The following is a 23,275-nucleotide window of genomic DNA, read 5'->3' as shown; positions in this document are numbered from 1 at the left end:
GGGGCCAGTCCCAGCCTCTAGGAAGTGGGGGGGCGCGAGGATTGTAGAGGTCAGCAGAGGTTGTCAGCAGCTCCAGGGATGCGCATGTCTACAGCCCAGTTCAAAGGTCTGCTGTGGACAGTCATGGACCTGATTAACAGTGGCCTTGGGACTCCAGGGTAAGTTCCCTGAACCAGTGCTGCTCCATTTTGGTTCTTCCCTCTCCTTGGAAAGCTCTTCCAGCTCCTCAGAAAGCTCTTCCAACTCCTCTTTAGAGAATGAGCCAGTAGGGCCTCTGAGTCTCCCTGACCACCCCAACCTGCTCTCTTAACTCTGGACCCTAAACCTCAGCCCTCCAGGAAGCTCTCAACATCCCATCTCCTAGTGGAACTAATTTAAATTCATCTTGTCATGGATGTGATTTACTGCAAATGGATCACAAATTCATGGAGGACAAAAACTGCATGTTGTGATTTTTCTAGGTTCCACCTGGCCCTGCATAGTTCACTTTGCACAAGGGTGTTCACCAATCATTTACTTAGTGAATGCTATCATAATTTAAGTTTTTCTCTTTCTGTGATATAAGTTAACTAAAGTTTATTCTTTTCCAGTATTTCTTACAGGGTGTGATAGACTCCATATAAGAGGCATCCAGAGTAGAGGAATAGTATTCCGCTGTCCTGAAACTTCCAGTGAAAAAGATTACCCAAGATCATTAACGTGTCACAGTATTCTGTATCTGCCTAAATATTCCACAATGGAAAGAATGGAAGAAGCCCTTCACATAGCCATCAACAGCCACAGAGGCTTTGCATCACCCGAGATCCTACTACCATGATCACTTCCCAGGTTCTCAGGGAGGCCTCAGGTGCTCAGTCTCTCAGCCTTGGATTCTCCTGTTTCTGCTTACATCTAATCCATATAAGAGGTTGACATTCTTTAGTTATCCTTATTTGGATTTTCCCATAATAAAGTTGAGTCAGGAATAATATAGTGGCACAAATTATTTATAACATTTTCTGTATCCCTAACCTTGTTATTAGAATGTTTGCTTTTACTAAATTATTACCTGAACAATCATTTTCATTAAAAAATAGGTTAAATATTAAAAATATTCATATATTTTTTAAATACTGTACATACCTCTCATAAATTGCATGTCTGAAAGACATGCATTTGAAAAAAGTATATGCTAATTTCAATATGTCTATCAATGTCAATGTATATTTTTTTTTCTTAAATTCTTTTATTGGTACATTTTAGGTATACAATACATTTACATTTATCATTGGGAACTTGGACCTTTACATGATGTATCTTGGTTCTTATATTTTCCCCATTCCCTGCCCTCCCTTCACCTCCTCCACCCTTCCCTATTTATAAAGACTGTTTACTTTTTTTCAATTTCTCATAATTTTTCCTTTTCCTTCTTTCCTTTCCCCTACCCCTGCCACTTCCCCTACACCTTTGGACCTTTTCTTCCTTTTTTGCATTATCAGTTATTCATTTTAATCATTGGTACATTTTAGGTATACAATATCATGACATTCATCATCGGAAATTTACACCTTTACATAATCTCTCTTGGTTCTTATTTTTCCTCATTCCCCTACCCTCCTTTCAACTCCTCCATTCCTCCCTATTTACTAAGACTTTGTTTCCATTTTTTCCTTTTCTCGTAGTAATTCCATTCCCTTCTTTCCTTTCCCCTACCCCTCCCACTTCCCCTTTGCCCCTTTTCTTTCTATTTCACATTATCTATTATACCTTTTAGTCCTTATTTACTTTCATTTTCTCACAGTAGAGAAACTATTTGGTATTTACACATGGGTGTCCTATTTATTTCACTTAAGAGTATTGCCTCAATGTGCATCCATTTAGCTATAAATGTCTCTAATTTCTCATTCTTTATGTCTGAGTAGTACTCCATCTTATAAAAAAAACCACATTTTCTTTATCCAGCCTCCAGTTGATGGGCATTTGGGCTGCTTCCAAGTTTTAGCTACTACAAATTGTACTGCTATGAACATGGGTGCACATATAACACTGTGGTATAATTCTTTTAATTCTTTGGGGAAGATACGCAGCAGGGGAATAGCTGGATCAAATGGGACTTCCAGTCCTAGTACTCGGAGGTATCTCCATACTGATTTCCATAGTGGTTGCACCAGTCTCCAATCTCACCAGCAGTGAGGCAGGGTTCCTCTTTCCCCACAGCCATGCCAGCATTTGTTATTGGTTGATTTCATGATAGCAGCCATTTTTTCTGGAGTGAGGTGGAATTTCAGTGTTGTTTTCATTTGCATCTCTCGAGTGACCAGTGATGTTGAACACTTTTTCATATATTTGTTTTGCTATTTCTACTTTGTCTGAGAAATGTCTGTCCATTTCAGATGCCCATCTTTGGATTGGGTCTTTACATTTGGGAGGTCTGATGTTTTTAAGTTCTTTATAGATTCAAGATGGTAGGCCTTTGTCTGAGGAACAGCAGGTGAAGATGTTTTCCCACAATCTTCAAATTGCTGGTGGTTTCTCTTGCTGTGTAGAAGCTTTTTAATAAGAAGAGATCCCACTCATTGATTGTTTGAACTAGTTCATGGGCAACTGAGGTTTTGTTCATAAAATCTTTTCCTACACCAATGTCTTCAAGAGTTCTACCTAACCTCTGTTCCAGCTGATTCAGTGTTTATATTTTAATATTTAGATCATTAATCCATTTCTATTTTAGTTTAGTGCATGGTGAAAGACACAGGTCTAGTTTTAATCTTTGACAAGTTGAAACCCAATTTTTCCAGCACCATTTATTAAAGAGGCTATCTTTCCTCCAGTGAGGGTGTTTGGCTCCTTTATCGAAGATGAGGTAGCCGAGTGTGTCTGGAGTTGTGTCAGCATCTTCTAATCTGTTCCACTGGTCCTCAGGTCTGTTTCTTTGCCAGTATCATGCTGTTTTTATCACAGTAGCTTTGTAGTATAGTTTCAGGTTGGGGACTGTGATACCTCCTGCTCTGTTACTTAGAATTTCTTTTGCTATTCTGGGTCTCTTCTTGTTCCAAATGAATTTTTGGATTGTTTTCTCAAGGTCCGTGAAGTATGCTGCTGGCATTTCAATTGGGATTGCATTGAATCTGTATAGCAGTTTTGGAAGTATGGCCATTTTCACTATATTGATCCTTCCTACCCAGGAGCAGGGGATATCTTTCCATTTTCTGATATCATCTTCAATCTCTCTGCAGAGTGCTATAGTTTTCAGAGAAGAGGTCTTTGATTTCTTTTGTTAGGTTGATTCCTAGGTATTTCAGTTTTTTGGATGCTATTGTGAAAGGAATTGTTTGCCCTATTTCTCTCTCAGTGAGTGTTGTTCATGTAGAGGAAAGCTATTGATTTTTGTGTGTTGACCATGAATCCAGCTACTCTACTGAATTTGGTTATTAAGACTAGAAGACTTTTGGTGGCATTTTTGGGGTCTTCCATATAAAGTGTCATGTCATCTGCACATAATGACCATTTGACTTCTTCATTTCCTATCTTTATTCTTTTTATTTCTTTGTCTTGTCTAATTGCCAAGGCTAATGTTTCCAAAACTGTATTGAACAAGAGTGGTGATAGTGGTCACCCTTGTCTTGTTCCTGATATTAGTGTGAAGGATTTCAGTTTTTGACCATTTTGTATGATATTGGCTGTTGGTTTTTCATAGATGGCTTTTATCAGATTGAGGTAGAGACCATCTATTCCGATTTTTGTAGAGTTTTTATCATGAATGCATGTTGGATTTTAGTAAATGCTTTTTCTGAATCTATGGAGATAATTATATGGTTTTTGTTCTTGGCTGTATTGATATAGTGTATTACACTGATTGATTTGCATATGTTGAACCATCCCTGCATCCCTGGGATGAATCCCACTTGGTCAGGGTGTATGATCATCTTGATGATCTGTGTTCTATTTACCAGTATCTTATTAAGGGTTTTTGCATCTATGTTCATTAGTGAGATTGGCCTATAGTTCTCTTTTTCAGTTGAGAATTTCTCTGCTTTGGGGATCAAGGTGATGCTTGTTTCCAGGAATGAATTTGGGAGTATTGCTTCCCTTTCAATTTCACTGAAGCATTTAAACAGTAGTGGCAGTAGTTCCTCTCTAAATGTCTTGTAGAATTCAGCAGTGAAGGCATTAGGACCCAGGCTTTTTTTAGTGGGTAAGTTTTTAATTACATTTTCAATTTCATTGGTTGATATTGGGTTGTTTAGAATTTTTAGGTCTTTTTCATTCAACTTTGGTAATTCACATGTATCTAGGAATCTGTCCATTTTTTCTGTGTTTTCCATCTTATTGGCATATAGGTTCTTGAAGTAGGTATTGATGATCCTCTGAATTTCTGCTGGGTCTGTTGTAATTTCACCCTTTTCATTCCTAATTGAATGGATTTGGGCCTTTTCTTTCATTTTTCTGATAAGGTTGGCTAAGGGTTTGTCAGTTTTGTTGATTTGAAGAACCAACTCTTGGCTTCACTGATTTTTTGTATCATTCTCTTAGTCTCTATTGAATTGATATCTGCTCTGATCTTTATAATTTCCTCCCTTGTATGAGCTTTGGGGTTGTCCTGCTCTGCTCTTTCTAGAAGCTTGAGGTTCAGCATCAGGTTGTTTAATTGAGCTCATTCTGTTTTCCTAATATATGTATTCACTGCTATGAATTTCCCTCATAAGACTGCTTTCATTGTGTCCCACAGATTCTGATATGTTGTATTGTCACTGTCATTTAAGGAACTGTCTGATTTTTTCTTTAATTTCCTCTGTGACCTATTAGTTATTCAGAAGTGTATTGTTCAATTTCCATTTGTTTATGAAGCTTTTGTGGGATTTTTTGCTATGGATCTCCAATTTCATCACACTATGGTCTGATAATATACAGGGGATAACTTCAATTCCTTTCCAGTTACTTAAACATGTTCTATGAGTGAGTATGTGGTCTATTTTGGAGAACAATTTGTGTGCAGCTGAGAAGAATGTGTATTCTGATTTTGTGGGGTGGAACACTCTGTAAACATGTTAGCTTCATTTGTTCAAGAGTTCAATTGATTTCTAGTATTTCAGTATTTATTTTTTGTCTAGTTGATCTATTTGTGACAGTGGAGTGTTGAGGTCCCCCACTTCAATTGTATTAGTGCATATATGACTTTTCATGTCCGTTAGTATTTGTTTTATATAGTTGGGCACACTAGTGTTTGGTGTATAGATATTTATGATTGTCACCTCTTCCTGTTGGATTGTTCCCTTTACACGGATGTAGTGTCCTTCTTTGTCTCTCTTAGTCAGTGTTGGTTTGAAATCTACTTGATCTGCAAAGAGGATAGCTACTCCTGCTTTTTTTCGGGTTCCTGTCCCATGGAGTATTGTTTTCCACCCTTTAACTTTCAGTCTATGAGTTTCCTTTTGAATTAAGTGTGTTTCTTGTATGCAGCATATTGTTGGATTTTGCTTCTTGACCCATTCTACAAGTCTATTTCTTTTGATTGGTGAATTGAGACCATTAATATTGATGGTTATAACTGACACGTATTGAATTATCATTGTCATGACTGTTTCTTTTTGTTGGATTTTCCCCCTTTACATTTAATTTCTTGTCACACCTGATGGGTTCATTCTGCTGTGCTTCCTGTGGTTATGATCCTCATTGTCTGTTCCTAGGAAATTGTCTAAAATTTTTTGCAGTGCTGGTTTGGTATTCCTGAAGTTCCTAAGGTACTCTTTGTCATGAAAGTATCTTATTTCTCCATCAATTTTGAAAGATAGCTTTGCAGGGTACATCAATCTGGGTTGGAGGCTGTTTTCCTCTTCGGCTTGAAATAAGTCACTCCAAGCTCTTCTTGCCTTGAAGGTTTGCATTGAGAAGTCTGCTGTGATTCTGATGGGCTTTCCTTTGTATGTGATTTGTTTCTTTTCTCTAACTGCTTGTAGAACTATGCTCTTCTGTTGAGTTTCTGGAATCTTAACAATTATATGCCTATGTGTAGATTTTTTTTTTGATCAAGGCTAGTTGGAGTCTCTATGCCTCACTTACCTGTATGTCAAGTTCTTTCCTCCTGCTTGGGAAGTTTTCTGCCATCACTTCTGTGAACATTTTTTTTATGTCATCTGCACTCTCTCCTGTTTCTTCTTTGACTCCAGTCAGTCTTGTTATTCTTCTTTGCATCATCTAGCAGCTGCTGAATTCATTTCTCATAGTCCCTTACAATTTTGAAGCAATTTTATTTTCCTGGTCACTAACTGCACTCTTATCTTCTATATCTGAAATTCTGTCCTCACATTGGTTCATTCTGCTGTGTAGACTTTCAATGGAGTTTTTAATCTCCTAGAAATGTTTGCATCTGTTTTATGGATTCCATTTGTTTCCTGTGTTGGGATTCCATCATGTTCTTCAGCTCCTATATTTTTTTATCTGTGTCCTCTCTAGATTTATTAATCATGTCTTGCACTATGGGCATAATCTGTGCTGTTATCTGAGAAATTATTTCTGATTTCATTTTTTCCAGATCCTCTTTTGTTGCCAGTTCAGGGTGTCCAGGTGGTTGAGTACCAGAGTGTTCCATCTCATTTCCTTTTGGGGTTGCTTTAGGAAATTTGGAAGTCTGGTTTTGAGTCTTATTTACATGTTTTCTCATTTCGACCCAGGCGGGTGTGGGGGGGTGCTGTTGGCACCTGCGCAGCTCACCTCCTCTGAGCTGGGAGCAGTGCGACAGCACCTCAGAAGCCCCTACCTCTGGGCCTGGAGGGGTGGGTCCTATATATATTTTTCCCCATTAAGTTTATTGGTACATTTTAGGTATAAAATACAGTTACATTCATCATTGGGATCTTGTGCCATTACATGAGCATCTTGGTTCTTATTTTTTTCTCCTTCCCTGCCTCCCTTTACCCCCTCCATCCTTCCCTATTTGCAAAGACTTTGTTTCCATTTTTTTCCTTTTCTCATACTTTTTTTCTTTTCCCTTCTTTCCCTTCCCCTACCCCTCCCCCTTCCTCTACTCCTTTAGACCTTTTCTTCCCATTACACAACATCAATTATATGTTTTTAAAATTACAATATCAAGATCTAGGAGCCATTACCACAGAATTTACAAAATTTAAAAGGATATAGAAAACATATTACAAAAATCTTTTTTGAAATAAATTTGACAACTTCTAAAAAGTACCATGGAAGACAAATTATTGAAACTAACTCTAGAGGAAATATAAAATTTGAATAGCACGTATTAAAGAAAGCATATTCCTAGCTTGAAAACCTACCTATATGACAACAGTCTCATATACATTTCAACTGATAAATTATATCAAATATTTAAAGCAGAAAAAAGAAGGAACACTTCTCCCCTCATTTTATGAAATCGACATTGTGCTAATCCTAAAACTAGATAAAGATAATAGAAAAAGTATGAACATAGATAGAAATTTGTTTAACAAAACAAACTATTAGAATTCAGATCTGGCAGTATGTAGAAAGTGGTTTTATTACAGGGATGGCAGTGTTGGTTCAGCACTGGAAGATCCACCCTCAAAAGTCATCATTTTAACAGAGGAAAAGAGAAGGCCATATGATCTTGTCACTACTTGGAGAAAAAGTATTGGAATAAATTCTACAGCTGTTCATGGTAAAAGCTATCAGGAGATAACAAGTAGAACAGAACCTTCTCAACAGATAAAAGACATGTACTCCATACTTCCAGCAAAAACGCCTTATATGAATGGAGAAAATACAATGCTTTCTCCCTAAGGTGGAGAACAAGGGAAGATATACCTACTCTTCATCTGTCCATTAAACTTTGAAACATAGGCCCAAAGCAAAATAGTCTGGCAAGAAAATGACACAATTAGGATAGGATTGGCAAGGTAGAAGTAAAATCTTTATATGTAGATGAAATGAACATCTACAGAGAAAACAATAAGAAATCTCTAGGAGCCCTTAGAACTTGTATTTGAATTTAGCAGGATTAGAAAACACAAGGAATAAAGAAAAATTCAGGTCTATGTATACTTGCTATAAATGAAGAATTGGATATTGAAATTTAAAAGTTATGTAGGAGTACAAAGGACCCAGAAAAGTAAAAAGAAAATGAAAAAAAAGTGTTGGAAGATGTTTAGTACCTAATTTTAAGTCTTCCTCTAAAGCTACAGTAATCAAGGCAGTTTTGGTGTAAGGAAAGACATACAGATCATTGGAATAAAACAGAGAATCTAGAAATAGAACCACACATATGTGGTCCACTAAATTTTGAAAGATTATTTAACACTAACATTTTATAGAATATAAACTCAATGTAAGAGCAGAGGAAAAGATAGTGTTTTCAGCAAATGGCACTAGAACACCTGGTGTCCATATATAAAAAATTAACCTCAACCCTTTATTTCCATACATAAAAATAACTTGAAAGGATCTATAAACCTGAATATAAAAGACTAAAACTTTAAGAAGAAATTATAAGAGAAAATGTTTATGAATTTAGGGTAGGCAAGAACTTCCTAGGATACAAAAAACATGATGTATAAAAGAAAAAATTGATAAATGAACTTTAGAACTTTAAATGACATCGTTAAAATGAAAAGTAGTCCTTAAACAGACCATATTTACAATGCATATAACCTATGACCAGAATATATAAAGAACTCTTACAGCTCATTAATAGACAATCCAATTAAACAGTAGACACAAGAAGATGACAAATAGCCAGTACAGCACAAGGAAAGGTGTACAACACTAGAATCAGAAAAATACTAATTAGTACAATAATAAGATTGAATTCTACACTCATTAAGGAGATGAAGTTAAAAGTTTTAAAAAGCCTTGTCATGACTTTTTCTTTTTGTTGTATTCTCCCTGTTTGCGTTTAATTCATCACACCCACAGATTCATTCTGCTGGGCTTCCTAGGGTTGTGATCCTCATTATCTTTTCCTACAATATTGTCTAAAATTTTTTGGAGTGCTGATTTGATATTCATGAAGTTCCTAAGGTGCTCTTTATCATGAAAGTATCTTATTTCTCCATCAATTGTGAAAGACAGTTTTGCAGGGTACATCAATCTGGGTTGGAGGCTGTTTTCCTCTTCAGCTTGAAATAAGTCACTCCAAGCTCTTCTTGTCTTGAAGGTTTGCATTGAGAAGTCTGCTGTGATTCTGATGGGCTTCCCTTTGTATGTGATTTGTTTCTTTTCTCTCACTGCTTGTAGAATTTTGTTCTGTTGGGTTTCTGGAATCCTATTATATGCCTAGGTTTAGATTTTTTTTGATCAAGGCTAGTTGGAGTCCTCTATGCCTCACTTATCTGTATGTCACGTTCTTTTCCCCTGCTTGGGAAGTTTTCTGCCATCACTTCTGTGAACAGTTTTTTTATGTCATCTGCACTCTCTCCTGTTTCTTCTTTGACTCCAGTCAGTCTTGTTATTCTTCTTTGCATCATCTAGCAGCTGCTGGATTGCTTTCTCATAGTCCGTTACAATTTTGAAGCAATTTTTCTTTTCCTGGTCACTAATTGCACTCTTATCTTCTATATCTGAAATTCTGTCCTCACATTGGTTCATTCTGCTGTGTAGACTTTCAATGGAGTTTTTAATCTCCTGGAAATCTGTTTGCATCTGTTTTATGGATTCCGTTTGTTTCCTACGTTGGGATTCCATCATGTTCCTCAGCTCCTCTAAATTTTTTATCTATGTCCTCTCTAGATTTATTAATTATGTCTTGTACTCTGGACACAATCTCCGCTGTTATATGAGAAACTGTTTCTGATTTCATTTTTTCCAGATCCTCTTTTGTTGCCAGTTCAGGGAGTCCAGGTGGTTGAGTATCAGAGTTTTCCATCTCATTTCCCTTTGGGGTTGCTGTAGGTGATCTGAAAGTCCTTTTGAGGCTTGTTTATGTGTCTTCTCATTTCCACAGGGGAGGGGGTGCTGCTGGCACCCATGTGGCTCACCTCCTCTGCCCTGGGAGCAGTGGAATGGCCAATGTCATGTATATTTTACATTAAAACATGTCTTTATTTTTTATTTATCAGACTGCTGTTTGAAAAATCTAAATGTCAAAGGACTTATTGGTTCATTGTACAATTAGGTATAATCAGTATTTTGATGGCAAGAACTATTGTAAATGCAAATGCCTTTATTTTGATTAAACACTGAATCCAAACTTGTAATTGGAAAGTATGTTGAAATATGTCTTATTATTATAGCTATAGAGCAAATTAATAGGGAGATGTAATTATCCTGGGAAATAGCCAGTGAACTTTGTGCTCCAGATCTGTGTTTCTTTTGACAGGATCTCACCATGGTGTATATATTTGTGTAGAATTTGCTGTGTAACACAAGCTGCCTCAAACTTGTGATCCTCTTGCCTCACCCTCCTGAGTTCTGGGATTACAGGCATGTGCCACCACACCTGGCCCTTGTGTTATATTTTGAACTTTGTTACGAAGCTGTGAAAGGATTCCAAACACATAATTTTTTAAATGAGTGACATCTGTTATATTGTGAGTAGAACTTGGAGTGAGACCACCTGCCCAGTAAGAATGTTCCTTTATACCTTAGCAGATCCTATATATGAGTTATTGACCTCAGGTGCTGGACTCCAAAGTACATACTAAACCCAAGAGTTTGACAGACAGTTTGACAGCTGAGGCAATGGCAGGCTAGACTGTGTTGGTCATTTCTCCAAAGACAAAGAACTGTGTTGTGGAATGGGCTACCAGGTTAGCCTTTAAGTGAAGCCCTAAGTTCTTACCAAGGCAACATCAGCCCTGACCTGTCTTCACCCATCTGCACTATGCCAGTCAAGCTGATCTCAGCCAAAAACCACTCTTAGAAAGGGACACTTGAAACTTTCATTAGACTTCCCACAGACTACTTTCTTTTAATGAAGCACTATAATCACTGGACTCTCACAAAATTGGAACTCAGTCACCATGTGGTTAATGTGCTTCTATCAAGGGTATACCCTGTGAGGTTATTTGTTATTCTTCCCCCTAAAGGAAAACCTTTGTATTGTAATGAACCATGAGATTTGTGAAACCATACTTTGGTTTATCTCTTTGTAATAACCATATGAAACAAAGCATAAGCTATTCCACAAATGCCTGCTGCTTATTCCCAGAAGCTCATGTTCGTGGTACAGTAATACCTCATTGCACAAACACTTCTATTTGTAAATAATTGGGCTCCCAAATGAATGTTCATCTCCGCATCAGGTGACAAACATGACCAAAACTGTAAAACAAATTAAGTTTGTAAACCAAGGTACCACTGTACTTTGAGAAATGAAAGACCATGAGGGCCAAGTCCATGCTGCAGTGCTTATGTGAAAAGAGGACTGAAATCACCTGAGGACAGACATAGAGAATTCACTGAAGACCCAAGAACATGAGCTGGCCAGTAGAACTATAAGCTCACAGGGAGCCCTCAGAGTCGCTTGGACTGTTTGGTTTCACTTGAAGTGGAAAGAAAGTACAGATTTATTATACTTGAGTTTTTGGGGTTTTTTTTTATAGTGCTTGGAATCAAATCCAGAGCCTCAAGCATCCCAGGCAAGGGCTTTTTCAGTGTACTACATTCCCAGTCCTCTCGCTGAATTTTAAAGGAAAAGGTAATCTCTAAATTTTAGGGATCTCCCAGCATCAGATGTCCCATTGTGTTTTCAGGTATTCTGCCACCAACATTCCTTTTTCTAATGCAAATAGACAAATTATACTAGTTACCAAAAAGAGGATCAGTTCTTTACACATTTGTTCAGAAAGCACAGGAAGAGAGAAAGCTTCTCAGTCCTCTGACTAGCATTACCCAATACCAACATCAAAGAAAGACAGTACAGGAAGAGAACAGATACTCTGAGAGCCAGCAACTCAGCTTGTCCAAGACAAAGTGTCTAAAGTCTGGAAAACAGCAGCTGGGACAGAAATCAAAGTGAGTGGAAGTTACCTGAGAACCACTGGGGAACTGAGAAGAAACTAGGATACAGAAGAAATAGGGCTGGGGATTTAGCTCAGTGGTGCCACTGCCAGCCACCTGCATCGTAAGCGCAAGGTCCCGAGTTCAATCCCCAGTACCAAAAAAAAGAAAAAAAAGTATATACAAGAAATAGATCTCTCTGTGGAGAAGGGATAACCCAGCACCACCAACAGTGGCTGGCTAGCCACCAGCTGGGAGGCAAAATGAAACTAACAACTTTTTTGTTCAGGGAGAACTGGGACCAGGAAAATCATCTGCCGTTGTAAGCAATGGAGAGAGCAAGGGACACTGCTTCTGGAACAGCCTTCTACAGTCAACAGTTGGTGAATGACCTCGCTACAAGTGCCTGCAGTTGTAGTTACAGTTGCAGAGCAGGAGCTGGTGGGGACACCACTGTAGGGAAGGGGTGAGTGTTTGAACCTGGGTCCCAGAACTACCCCTAGTCTGCTTCACAATGCCAAGTTCCTAGAGTAGATGAGGGAAAGACAGTCACAGGAGACTTCTGGCAGTTAGAGAGCAGACTGGGGGGAGTCCCACTGAGAGCCAAGAACTGGTAACACAGACCTTGCTCCTACAGTCACAGGGCAGGTTCAGCCTGAGATACACAGGATTAGAAGCCCACATCAGCACCGTGTTCTCACTGTAAACATCTCCACACAACCAGCATCATTCTGAGGACAGACTGCCACCTTAGACTTCCAACATGAACAGACATGTTCTCACTCAAGCTCTGCTCCTTAACCCTAGGCTGAGGAAAAAAAGCCATGCATCCAAAACACTGGAAAACTTTCTTTTATTATTCTTTATTTGATTATAGTTTTTCATTTTTATTTTACTATTTTAAGTTTTTAATTCTTTCCTGTTTCCTTCTGTACATTTTCCCCCACATATTTATTCCATTATTTTACTCTTTTTTCTTTTATGAGCATGTCTGTGTATGTGTGCTTCTCTTCCTCTTGCTTTTTTCTTCCAGTATAGTTTTATAGAGAGTAAGGGAATTCTACCTTGTCCATTTATATCCCTCCTACTTTTATCCATTTCTCTTCACCTGACATCTCAAAATTCTGTCTTATTCATTTTCAAGTTTTTTCTTTCCTCTCCTTTTTCTCTCCCTTCAACTTTTTCTCTAATATTAATATCACTCATAAAATATTCTCCCCTCCCCATTTCTCACCACCAATTTTGTATCCAGTTTTCCCTGTTATCCTCTTCTAAATATATAATATACCCTTACCATCGTTAGAATCCTTTGCTATCCTATTTCCTCCTTATAACAAAGAGGACAGAGTTTAAAAAGGGGGAAGAGAAGATAAAACAAAATTTTGTTTTATCTCCTCTTCCTCCCTCTAGCATTACCCAGTCCCCAACCCCCTGGGCTTTAGATAACTGATTCTATAAAATTACTGTTGAATGCTGTTTTTCACCATTAAGAGTGTCAGGAAAAGGGTTAAAAATGATAAGAGTCATCTGGAATGTTTGTGTTTGCTGAAGTGACCTTGACTGCTGCCTGACTGCAGAGAAGCTAAATCCTGGGAGAGGAGTGTATAGAGATAACTGTTGATATCCAAAAGACCATTCCAGACCAGGCTCTAGCCAAGGCTAGGAATGATCCCTTCCAGCCATACAGGACTGTTGGCACCAAGTCACTTTTGTCTGAACACAATACTTAAGAAACTGACAAACTGGATATAGCGCAACTTTTTCTCTCTCGCCTGCCAAAGGCTCTGTCTCATATAAGATCCTTCCGCAGAGGATTCTCCTTCATCTTTGGTGCTGTCCTTTGTCTTGTTATATGGTAATATATTATTTGACCATGCTCATATCTACTGTACTTTTATAATAAACTTACTTTCATCTTTTTAAAATCATTGTTTGGCTCTTTTCTGTTTGTGTGGATCCAAACCTCAAATTTCTGTGGCCACATATATGTGACTCCTTGCTGCCACAAGGAGATAGCCATCACATTAGTGCACATTAACTGTGGGTCAGGACTTGGGTTGTTATGATGCTTACACTATAACCATGGATTTCTTCTCTAGACTAAAGGAGACCCAAAGCAGGGTCTCCTGGTATGTTATTTCTCAAACATCCCTGATAGATACCACTGTAACAGATTAGCCTGTTAACCGCTGTGGCTGATTTGATTGCATAGGAATAATCCTGACTCAGTGGACAATTTCATGCCAGTGAACCTGTCTGCTGAATCCACCATCACACCCAGGGAGAGGAACAGCAAGAGTTCCTAACCCAAGAACTCAGACTGGATCAGACTCTACAAGAACGCCTGCAACCTGGCAGAAGTCCTGAGTCCGAGTTAGCTTCAGTACTGTGGCAAAGGGATCAGAAGAGTTATTGCGGTATGAGCACACAAACTCTGGAGAAGCTTTTGGGAATCACATATACAATGTCTCATCGGAATATTTAATCTGTGTTCCCATTGGACATCTTATAGGTTTAAGTTGTTTCTTGATTTATTTAGTAATATGGGGGTGAGTTCTTTTATGGTTTCCTATGTTTATTAGGTTGTTACATTTGTGTATTTGTTCTTTCATGAACTCTGATTTAACAGGTGTCTAGGTTCTCTCCCATGTCTCAGCTCCCTATCTAGTTTCTTCACCTCAACCCACTGAGACAGTATTATTAACATATTTCTTTATTTTTCCAAACACATAAACTCCTCCCTCAAGTTTTTATATTCCCCATACTTAGCTCCCTCACAGTCTTCTGTAATATTATTCCTCAATTCTCCACATCATAAGGCTTTGGCTCTTCCATATCGTGCCTAACTTATTGTCCTCCCTATTAGCAAGTCTGACAATCACATAGCTTTCCTCAATCACAAAGTAAAACCCCTTCCTCCCATCTCATCCTTGCCCCCATTAAATATCCTCTGAGAATTCTCAATATTAACCCTTCAACTCAACTAAAAGTACTCCTATAAAATCAGACCCCCACATCAACCATTTCTTCTCATCTACCACTATTCCCCCTTCACCTCCCTCCTGTAGTATCTAACAGTCCGCATCCAAGCACTTCCCATTCTCCCTACCCCACCCACCTACCTCATTCCAGAACAACTGCAAATAGTAAGCCATCATAGTGTACACAGGGAATAGACAAAGGAGGAAAGAGTTACTGCAAGGACTATCATATATAAATGTTACAAAATTAAATCTGTAGATGCTGTTATAACCAGAAGTAATTATTTTTACAAGACATAGAGTCAAAAATCACTTAAGGTAAATAACAGAGTAAATACTAGCACTGGATATAAAAAGCTGAAAATTGGAGAGGCAATATTCTACTAAAAAAATCTCCATATAAGCCACAAACTCTCCTCACTTCTGTACTCCCCCACCCCTCAAAAAAGGTTCCATATATTTTTAAATATATATATGTGTGTATGTATGTGTGTGTGTTTATGAGAGAGAGATACATGCAGGAGAATGGAGAAGCAAGGAAATAGATCTCTGGACCCCCACTCCACCAACTCTCCCAAGGCAGAGCCCCTAGCCAGTTATACCAAGAGAAAGCAAGAAAAGACTCACATCAATGCAATTAGCAATGAAAAACATGAAATCACAATAGACACTGTGGAAATCCAGAAGATAGGTAGTAACTACTTTGAAAAATTATATTTCAACAAATGAGCAAATTGTGAAGAAATGGGCAGATTCCTAATCACATACAAACCACCAAAACTAACCCAAGAAGACATAAATATGCTTAACAACCCAATAAGAAGCAGCAAAATTGACACAGTAATAAATAATCTACCAACTAAAAAAAGCCCAGGACCTGATTCACTACTAAATTCTATAAAACCCTTAAGGATGTTATATCACCAATATTCCTCAAGCTCTTCAAAGAAATTAAAAGGGATGAAGTGCTCCCAAACTCATTTATGAAAGTCGGTATCACTCTGATTCCAAAACCAGGTAAAGATCCAACTAAAAAAGCAAACGGGGACCTGGGGATTTAGCTCAGTGGTTCTGCTGCCTGCCTTGCAAGTGCAAGGTCCCAAGTTCAATCCCCAGTACCAAAAAAAAAAAAAGGAAGAAAGAAAGCAAGCAAGCAAGCAAGCTATAGGCCAATCTCTTCAATGACCATAGATGTAAAAATCCTAAAGAAGATATTAGCCAATAGAATGCAGTGCAGTATCAAAAAGATCATACATCATGATCAAGTAGGTTTCATCCCAGAGATGCAAGGATGTTTCAACGTATGTAAGTCAATAAATAAATATAATACATCACATAAACAGATGCAAGATAAAAACTATATGATCGTTGCAACTGATGGAGCAAAGGCTTTCAACAAAATCCAACACCCCTTCATGACAAAAAAAACTCTGAATAAAACAGGTATAGAAGGACCATACCTGAATATGATAAAAGCTATATATGACAAACCAGTAGCCAGCATCATACTAACTAAAAGCATTCCCCCTAAAATCAGGAACAATACAAGGCTGTCCACTATCACCTCTTCTATTGAACATAGCACTTGAAACATTAGCCAGAGCAATTAGGCAAGAGAAAGAAATAAAAGGGATACATATAAGAAAGGAAGAATTCAAATTATCATTATTTGCAGATGACATGACATTCTACATAGAAGACCCAAAGAAATCCACCCAAAAACTCTTAGAATTAATAACAAACTTCAGCAATGTAGCAGAATTCAAGATCAACACACAAAAATTTATAGCATTTGTTTATAGTAACAATGAATGGGATGAGAAGGAAATTATGAAAATAATACCATTCACAGTAGCTTCAAAAAAATGAAATACCTAAGAATTAACCTAACCAAAGAAATGAAAGACCTCTACCAAAAAAACTACAGTACACTGAAAAAGGAGATTGAAGAGGCTATCAGAAAATGGAAAGATATTCCCTGTTCCTGGATAGGCAGAATCAATACTGTCAAAATGGCCATACTCCTGAAATTATTCAAAAAAGAATACAGAATTCAATATAGAAACTACAGATTTAATAGTCCCAATCAAAATACCAACAGATCTAGAAATATTTTACAGATATAGAAGAAAAAAAAATTCTAAAATTCATATGGAACCAGAAGAGACCCAGAATAGCAAAAGCAATTTTGGGCAATAGCAAAGCCCTGACTTCAAGCTATACTACAAAGCAATAATGATTTTTTAAAAAGGCATGGTACTGGGAAAAAACAGATACGTGGATCAATGGAACAGAATTGAGGATACAGAAGATTCCCCAGACACATTCAGTTATTTGATCTTCAACAAAGAGGCCAAAAGCACATGTTGAAGGAAAGATAGTTATTCAACAAGTGGAGCTGGGAAAAATAGTTACTTGTGTGCAGAAGATTAAAACTGGAGCTTTATCTCTCACCATATACTAAATTAAAATCAAAATGGATCAAAGATCTAAATATTAAACATTAAACCTACTGGAAGATAAAATAGGTAAAACACTTGAAGACATGGGTGTAGGAAAGGATTTTCTAAACAGAACTTCAATTGGACAAGAAATAAGAGCAAGAATCAACAAATGGGATTATATCAGACTAAAAAGCTTCTGCACAGCAAAATAATCGAGTGAAGAGACAATCTACAGAATGGGAAAAAAAATGCCAGATACTCCTCAGACAGAGGACTAATATCAAGAATATACAAAGAACTAAAAAAAAAAAAACTGAACCACCTAAAATTAAAGACCCAGTCAAGAAATGGGCAGGATAAATGAACAGACACTTCACAGAGGAAGAAATACAAATAGTCAACAAATATGTGAAAAACTTTTAAACATCTCTGGCCTTTAGAGAAATGCATATTAAAACAACACTAAGATTCCATCTTATTCCAGAAAGAATGCCAATCATTAAGAAATCAAACAAGAACAAATGCTGGCAAGACTGTGGTGAAAAAGGAACCCTTCTTCATTGTTGGTGGAAGGGTAAACTAGTACAACCATTATGGAAATCAGTATGATTTCACAAAGATCTGAAATTAGAAATTCTGTGTGACCCAATGATCCCCCTGCTAGGTATCTTCTCCAAAGAGCTTAAGACATCACACCGCAGCGATACTTGTACACCAATGTTTACAGCAGCACAACTCATAATAGCTAAATCATAGAAACAGCCTCTATACCCATCCACAGATGATTGTATTAAAAAATAAGGTATCTATATATAATGGAATACTACTCTGCTATAAAGAATGACAGATTTGAGACAATTATAGAAAAATGGATGCACATTCTATAACATTAAATAAAATAAACCAGGCACACAAGCTGAAGGGGAAGGGGAAACAAGTAGAATAAAGATATGTCATGTATAGGAGCCTAATAACTTCAATTAATATAAACATTATATGCCATAACATGAACTAAGAGTAATAATATCAACAAGAATAAAAAATGGAATAGGGGAATTGAAGGAGGAGAGGGGGAACGTGAAGGAAAGAGAAGAGGATTAAAAGAAAAAAAAGAAACAAGCTGTGGTATGTACACATAGTCATTCCTTAAGATGACTGTAAACTGCATGAACTGCAAATGTACTAATAAAATCAAAAATACATAAAATGCATAAATACTTTACCAAATTTTAATATATTGAGTATATCCACGAAATGTAGAAAGGATACTGACTCATGACCACTTAGGGTTTAGCTGGAAGTTAAATTAAAAATCAATTAATTATCACCCTATTAATAGAAAAAACATAATTATCTCAGTATAGGCAGAAAATAAATTTGAGAAAATTCAGCACCTACTCATGAATGATAAATACTCTTGTGGAACATCAAAGAAAATGGAACATCACCAACCTGATAAAACCTACACTAACCTCATTATTTAATGCCTTATGACTAACACTGCCTAGCAGGCAAGGGTTTCTTATTGTTTCTATGCATCTGTACTAGGTGTAGTAATGCACATGATAGGGCAAAGGAAATAGAGAAAAAGCATACAGATTGGTAAGGAAGAAGTAAAACTCATTTTGTAGAACACACTATCATCTGCAGAAGATTTTAAAGAATCTACAAAACACTAGAAGTAAATACAGAAGGTCTCAAGAATTAAGGTCAATATATTAAAATTAACTGAATATCTATGTACTCACCACAGTCACAAACTGCAACTGGAAAAAGTACCATTCACAATTTAAAAAAGGAAATAGGCCCAGGCTGGGAATGTAACTGAGTGGTAGAACACTTGCCTAGGTTCACAAGGTCTGGTATTCAATGCTACCACTGCCAACCAAACTGATGATTTACTGTAACGTCAATGAAAAAAAACAGCATTCTATTTTGCAGATACTAAATGGATTCTAAAGTATATATGGAAATTCAAAGGGGCTAGAATTGCTAAAACAACTTCAAAAAAGGACAATGATGAGCTTGTATGGACTTACTTCAAATCTACAGTCAATAAGACAATGTGGTAACAGACAAAAAGTAGAAACATAGGTCAGTAGATCATATATAACAAAATTAAAATCCAGAAGTAAGTTCAATCACATATGGCCAACTGAATTTTCATAAAGATGCTGAGACAATTCAATGGAGATGGTAAGTAGCACAACTAGATATTCATGTGGAAGACAAAAATTTTAAAACCCTCTACATTTTCCTCACACTCTAATGAATAACTCATTTGAACTATAACAAAAACCTAACTTATAAATCAAACACCTAAACCTATAAAAATTGAACCTATAAAAGTTGAATAACAGTCTGGGGATTTAGCTCATTGGTTCCGGCGCCTGCCTCACAAGCGCAAGGTCCGGAGTTCAATCCCCGGTACCAAAAAAAAAGTGAAGAGCAATGGTTAGCAAAGATTTATGTTGGACCAAAAAAGGCATGAACCACATAAAAGAAAAAAAAAAGGAGAAATTGCATAAAAACTTAAAATTTGAGCTCTTGTTCAAAAGGCAATGTGAATAAAATGAAAGGCCAAGTTTGGGAAAAAATTCAAAATATATAACTAATAAAGCACACAGAACAAAACATATGAAGAACTCTAATACATAGAGAAAGAACCCTTAAATCATAAAGCAAACCATGGAATTAATAAATGGACAAAAGATCTGAATAGCCACCAAAGAAGAGATAGTGACAGCAAATAAGTACAGTAAAAAATGCTCAACATCATTAGTCATTAGGGAAATGGACATTAAAACCATGACAATTGCAAAAATGAAAAACGCCAAGGCCAACAATTGGCAAAAGTGTAGAGTGGATCTCTCATAAATGGTATATAGCATTTTGAAAAACATGACAGTATCTTACAAAGATATACATAGCAATTCCACTTCTAGGTATTTGCCCCAAAGAAAAGAAAAATTTGTTTCCTCAAAGACAAACACTTATATCAGCTCTATTCACTGTAGCCAACAACTGGAACGCACTAAAATGCCAATCATTTATGAAATGGATAAATAAATGGCGGTAATATCCATATTACAGCAGGCCACTTAGAAACAGAAGACCACTTCCATATGACGCCATTTGCATGAAATTCTAGATAAAACTGCATTAACATGCACCGGATGACTGAGAGACACTCAGGTTCCTGGGGTGCGGGAAGAGTGCTGACTGCTAAGCTCCTTTCTAAACTTTCATCACGGTTCTACTGCTTGCTTACAGAAGAATGCGAACTTGAGCTCCCGCGCTCCCTCGCAGTACAACATTCCGTGAAGCACGCTCCAGCCCGCAGGGGTCGCAGGCCCCAGTGGAACCAAGGCGTTTCCTCGACAGCCTTTTCCAGGAGTTCGAGCACCACCGGCGGGGACGCCTTCCTCAATCCGGCTGCCCGCTGGACACTGGCCAAGTGTACGCTGGCCTCCTCCCGAGCCTCTGGAGTCAATCAATTTCCCTTTTCTTTTCCGTTTCGGTTCTATTCCAAAATCTCTAGGTTTCGTTTCCACGGGGCGGGGCGGCCCGGGGCGGCCCCGCCCCCACCAGCACGCGGAGCCGGGAGGGGCGGGGCGGGAGGCTGGGAGCCCACGCGCAGGCGGTACGCAACGACGCGTGGGGCGCTCCCGCCTACTGTCCCGAGCGGCCGCGGAACCCCAGAGCAGCGATGGAGCCAAGGCGGCCGCGGAGTGCGCTAGGTGCCTCACGCTCGACTCCCCGGCCCGCGCCCGCCGCGCAGCTCTGGCTCTTCCCTGGGGCCCCGGGGCTACACAGCGCGCTATTCCGGAGGGTGGAGGCCACGCGCCAGCTGTGCTGCTCGCGGGGGCGCCTGGCGGTGCTGGAGCGCGGCGGGGTCGGCCTCGAGGTTCATCGGCTGCCCGCGCGGAGCGACGGCTCCGGGAAGCCCAGTGAGTGCGGCCGCGCCGCGGGCGGTGGGCGGGCGGCGGGGACGCGGCCCGAGGGTCGGGGCCCACGCGAGAGGGGCCGTGCCCTCCGCGGCCTGCGGTCCGTCGTCCCGGCTCGGTCCCTGTCCTGCCGGGCGCGGGGCTCGCGGGCATCGGGGACTCGACGTCCTTGGCCCGCGATCAGCGAGCCACTGCCTGGCGGGCTTGCTTCGCACTGGCTTTCCGTGGTGGGGTTTCCTCGGCACTCAGTGTCTCTGGAACCCGGTACCTGGGAGGCTGAGGCTAGGGGTTGGTCCCCAGTTCGAGGCCGCCCTGGGCAAGTTAGTGGAACCCTGGCTGGAAATAGAATTTGAGAGAGGCCCTGGGGAGTGTGCCTGGGGGCAGAGCGCTGGCTAGCACCGCACCAGAATATAAAAGGGAAAAAACGTGCCCCGAATATGCTTTTAGGAAGCATTGTTACGGGTTATCTTGGGTTATCTTTCTCCCTGATACTTTGCCCTTCCTTGCTCTTCTTCAAAAACTTAGACCCCCCCTCCGTGTTAATTGTGTGGTTCTGACTTTACAGATGGGAAAAGTAAATGCTCCTCTTACTCTTTAGAATGTTGCCCATCTGTGAAGAAAAGGGTTACCTCACTGTTGCGAGTAGTGAATTTAATTTGAGTTAATTGGAGCATTCTTTTAGTTTTCCGTTGGTCATTTGAATTCCTTTTTTGGCAAACTTCTCGGTCATATCTTTGCTTGGCTTTTTAAAAATTGAATTGTTAATGTTTTTATTTACTTGAAAGAGGTATTTGAATATTGAATAAGAATAGCCTTTTGGTATCATGTATATTGTAATGTTTTTCTAACCCTGCCTGTTATAGACATTATTGCTGTCTATGTACAATCTATACTTTTTACCAGTTTTTTCACTTAAGGAGTTAATAGATTTTGTGTTAAGTTAGCTGTTCAAACTCCAGGCGGTTTTTTGTTTTGGAGCGGGGCGGGGGTGGTATCGAGGATTGAACTCAGGTCCTTGAGCTTGCGAGGCAGGCAGCAGAACCACTGAGCTAAATCCCTGGCCAGACTGTTTTAAATGCATTCATAGTTGTAGTAATTTCAGGGTTTAATTTTTCAGCTAAAATTTTTGGTATTTTTGGAATTTATTTTTAAAGAGGGAATCAAAATTTTTTGTTTTTCTAAATGGTTTCTTGAATACTTCTCTTTCGAACTGATTTGAAATGAAGTCTCAGAAAAATGCACATTAACTTGTTGAGCCATTTCTTCATACCAAAGTTTTTATTCCATTAGTATTTGTAATACGGTTTGTGCTTTAAGATTTTTACATGAATAGAAACTTTCATTAAAACTTCATAGTGAAAAAAGTCTCAAAACTGTCCTAGTTTAAGTTTTGTGGACAAACTGAATGAGATTAAATACTAGCCAGTGAACAATTTTAAATACAATTTTTAGGAAGGGATAATATGTACTAATTCCAGTAAAAACTCTTTACATGGCATCTCCTTTAAAAATGATCCCCCAAGCACAACTATTCTTTGTAAAAGTGTAGACATTGACTTCTATTCAGAGCAGTCTAGAGGTGTTCATTATTGTTTCTTATTTTATTTTTGGGTAGATCGTGTGTCAGAATACACAGTATAATTGCTCTTATTATCCAAAAATTATTTTTTCTACTATACTTTTTCATTTGTCACTTGAAATATAGTTTCTGTCTCAACTTATTAGACAAGATTTAGAAGCAGATACTTAATTGGCTATTTTAAGGGTCTATTTCATTTAAAAGAAATAAATCAGTGTTTTCCAAATTAAAGTTTACTGGCAAGACAATAGTTTATTCTTTATTTGCTCTGCATACTTGAATTTTCTTTAAGAGAAAATCGTGTTACTTCAGAGATTGTCTAGAACTTTTTTCCAGGTATTTTAAGTGTGTTATTATAACAAACTCATGGTAACAGTAGGCAATAATCAGAATGATGAGCTCCTGATTGGATTTGCTCTGCAG

The 23,275-nt window shown here is 38.4% G+C and overlaps 2 protein-coding genes across 5 annotated transcripts in view; both read left to right on the top strand.

Moving 5' to 3' along the window:
• The window catches only part of LOC101724419 (E3 ISG15--protein ligase HERC5-like), a 72,917-nt gene extending 59,091 nt beyond the window's left edge, over positions 1 to 13,826 (top strand). For all 4 annotated transcript variants that reach the window (XM_021261060.2, XM_004848058.4, XM_021261061.2 and 1 more), the window contains one exon: positions 591 to 13,826. In XM_021261060.2, coding sequence (XP_021116719.2) covers positions 591 to 817 — 227 coding nt within the window. In that variant the 3' untranslated portion in view covers positions 818 to 13,826. The remainder of the gene's footprint in view (positions 1 to 590) is intronic.
• A 6,667-nt stretch (positions 13,827 to 20,493) lies between these two features.
• Herc5 (HECT and RLD domain containing E3 ubiquitin protein ligase 5) overlaps positions 20,494 to 23,275 on the top strand; it is a 43,619-nt gene continuing 40,837 nt past the window's right edge. The window contains exons 1-2 of the mRNA XM_021261062.2: positions 20,494 to 20,814; positions 20,868 to 21,276. Coding sequence (XP_021116721.2) covers positions 20,494 to 20,814; positions 20,868 to 21,276 — 730 coding nt within the window. The remainder of the gene's footprint in view (positions 20,815 to 20,867; positions 21,277 to 23,275) is intronic.

Source organism: Heterocephalus glaber, unplaced genomic scaffold (assembly GCF_053883595.1).
Source record: "Heterocephalus glaber isolate CG9 unplaced genomic scaffold, H.glaber_assembly_v1.0 deba00001454, whole genome shotgun sequence".
Taxonomy (NCBI): Eukaryota; Metazoa; Chordata; class Mammalia; order Rodentia; family Bathyergidae; genus Heterocephalus; species Heterocephalus glaber.
This window is presented reverse-complemented; position numbering and strand designations above follow the sequence as displayed.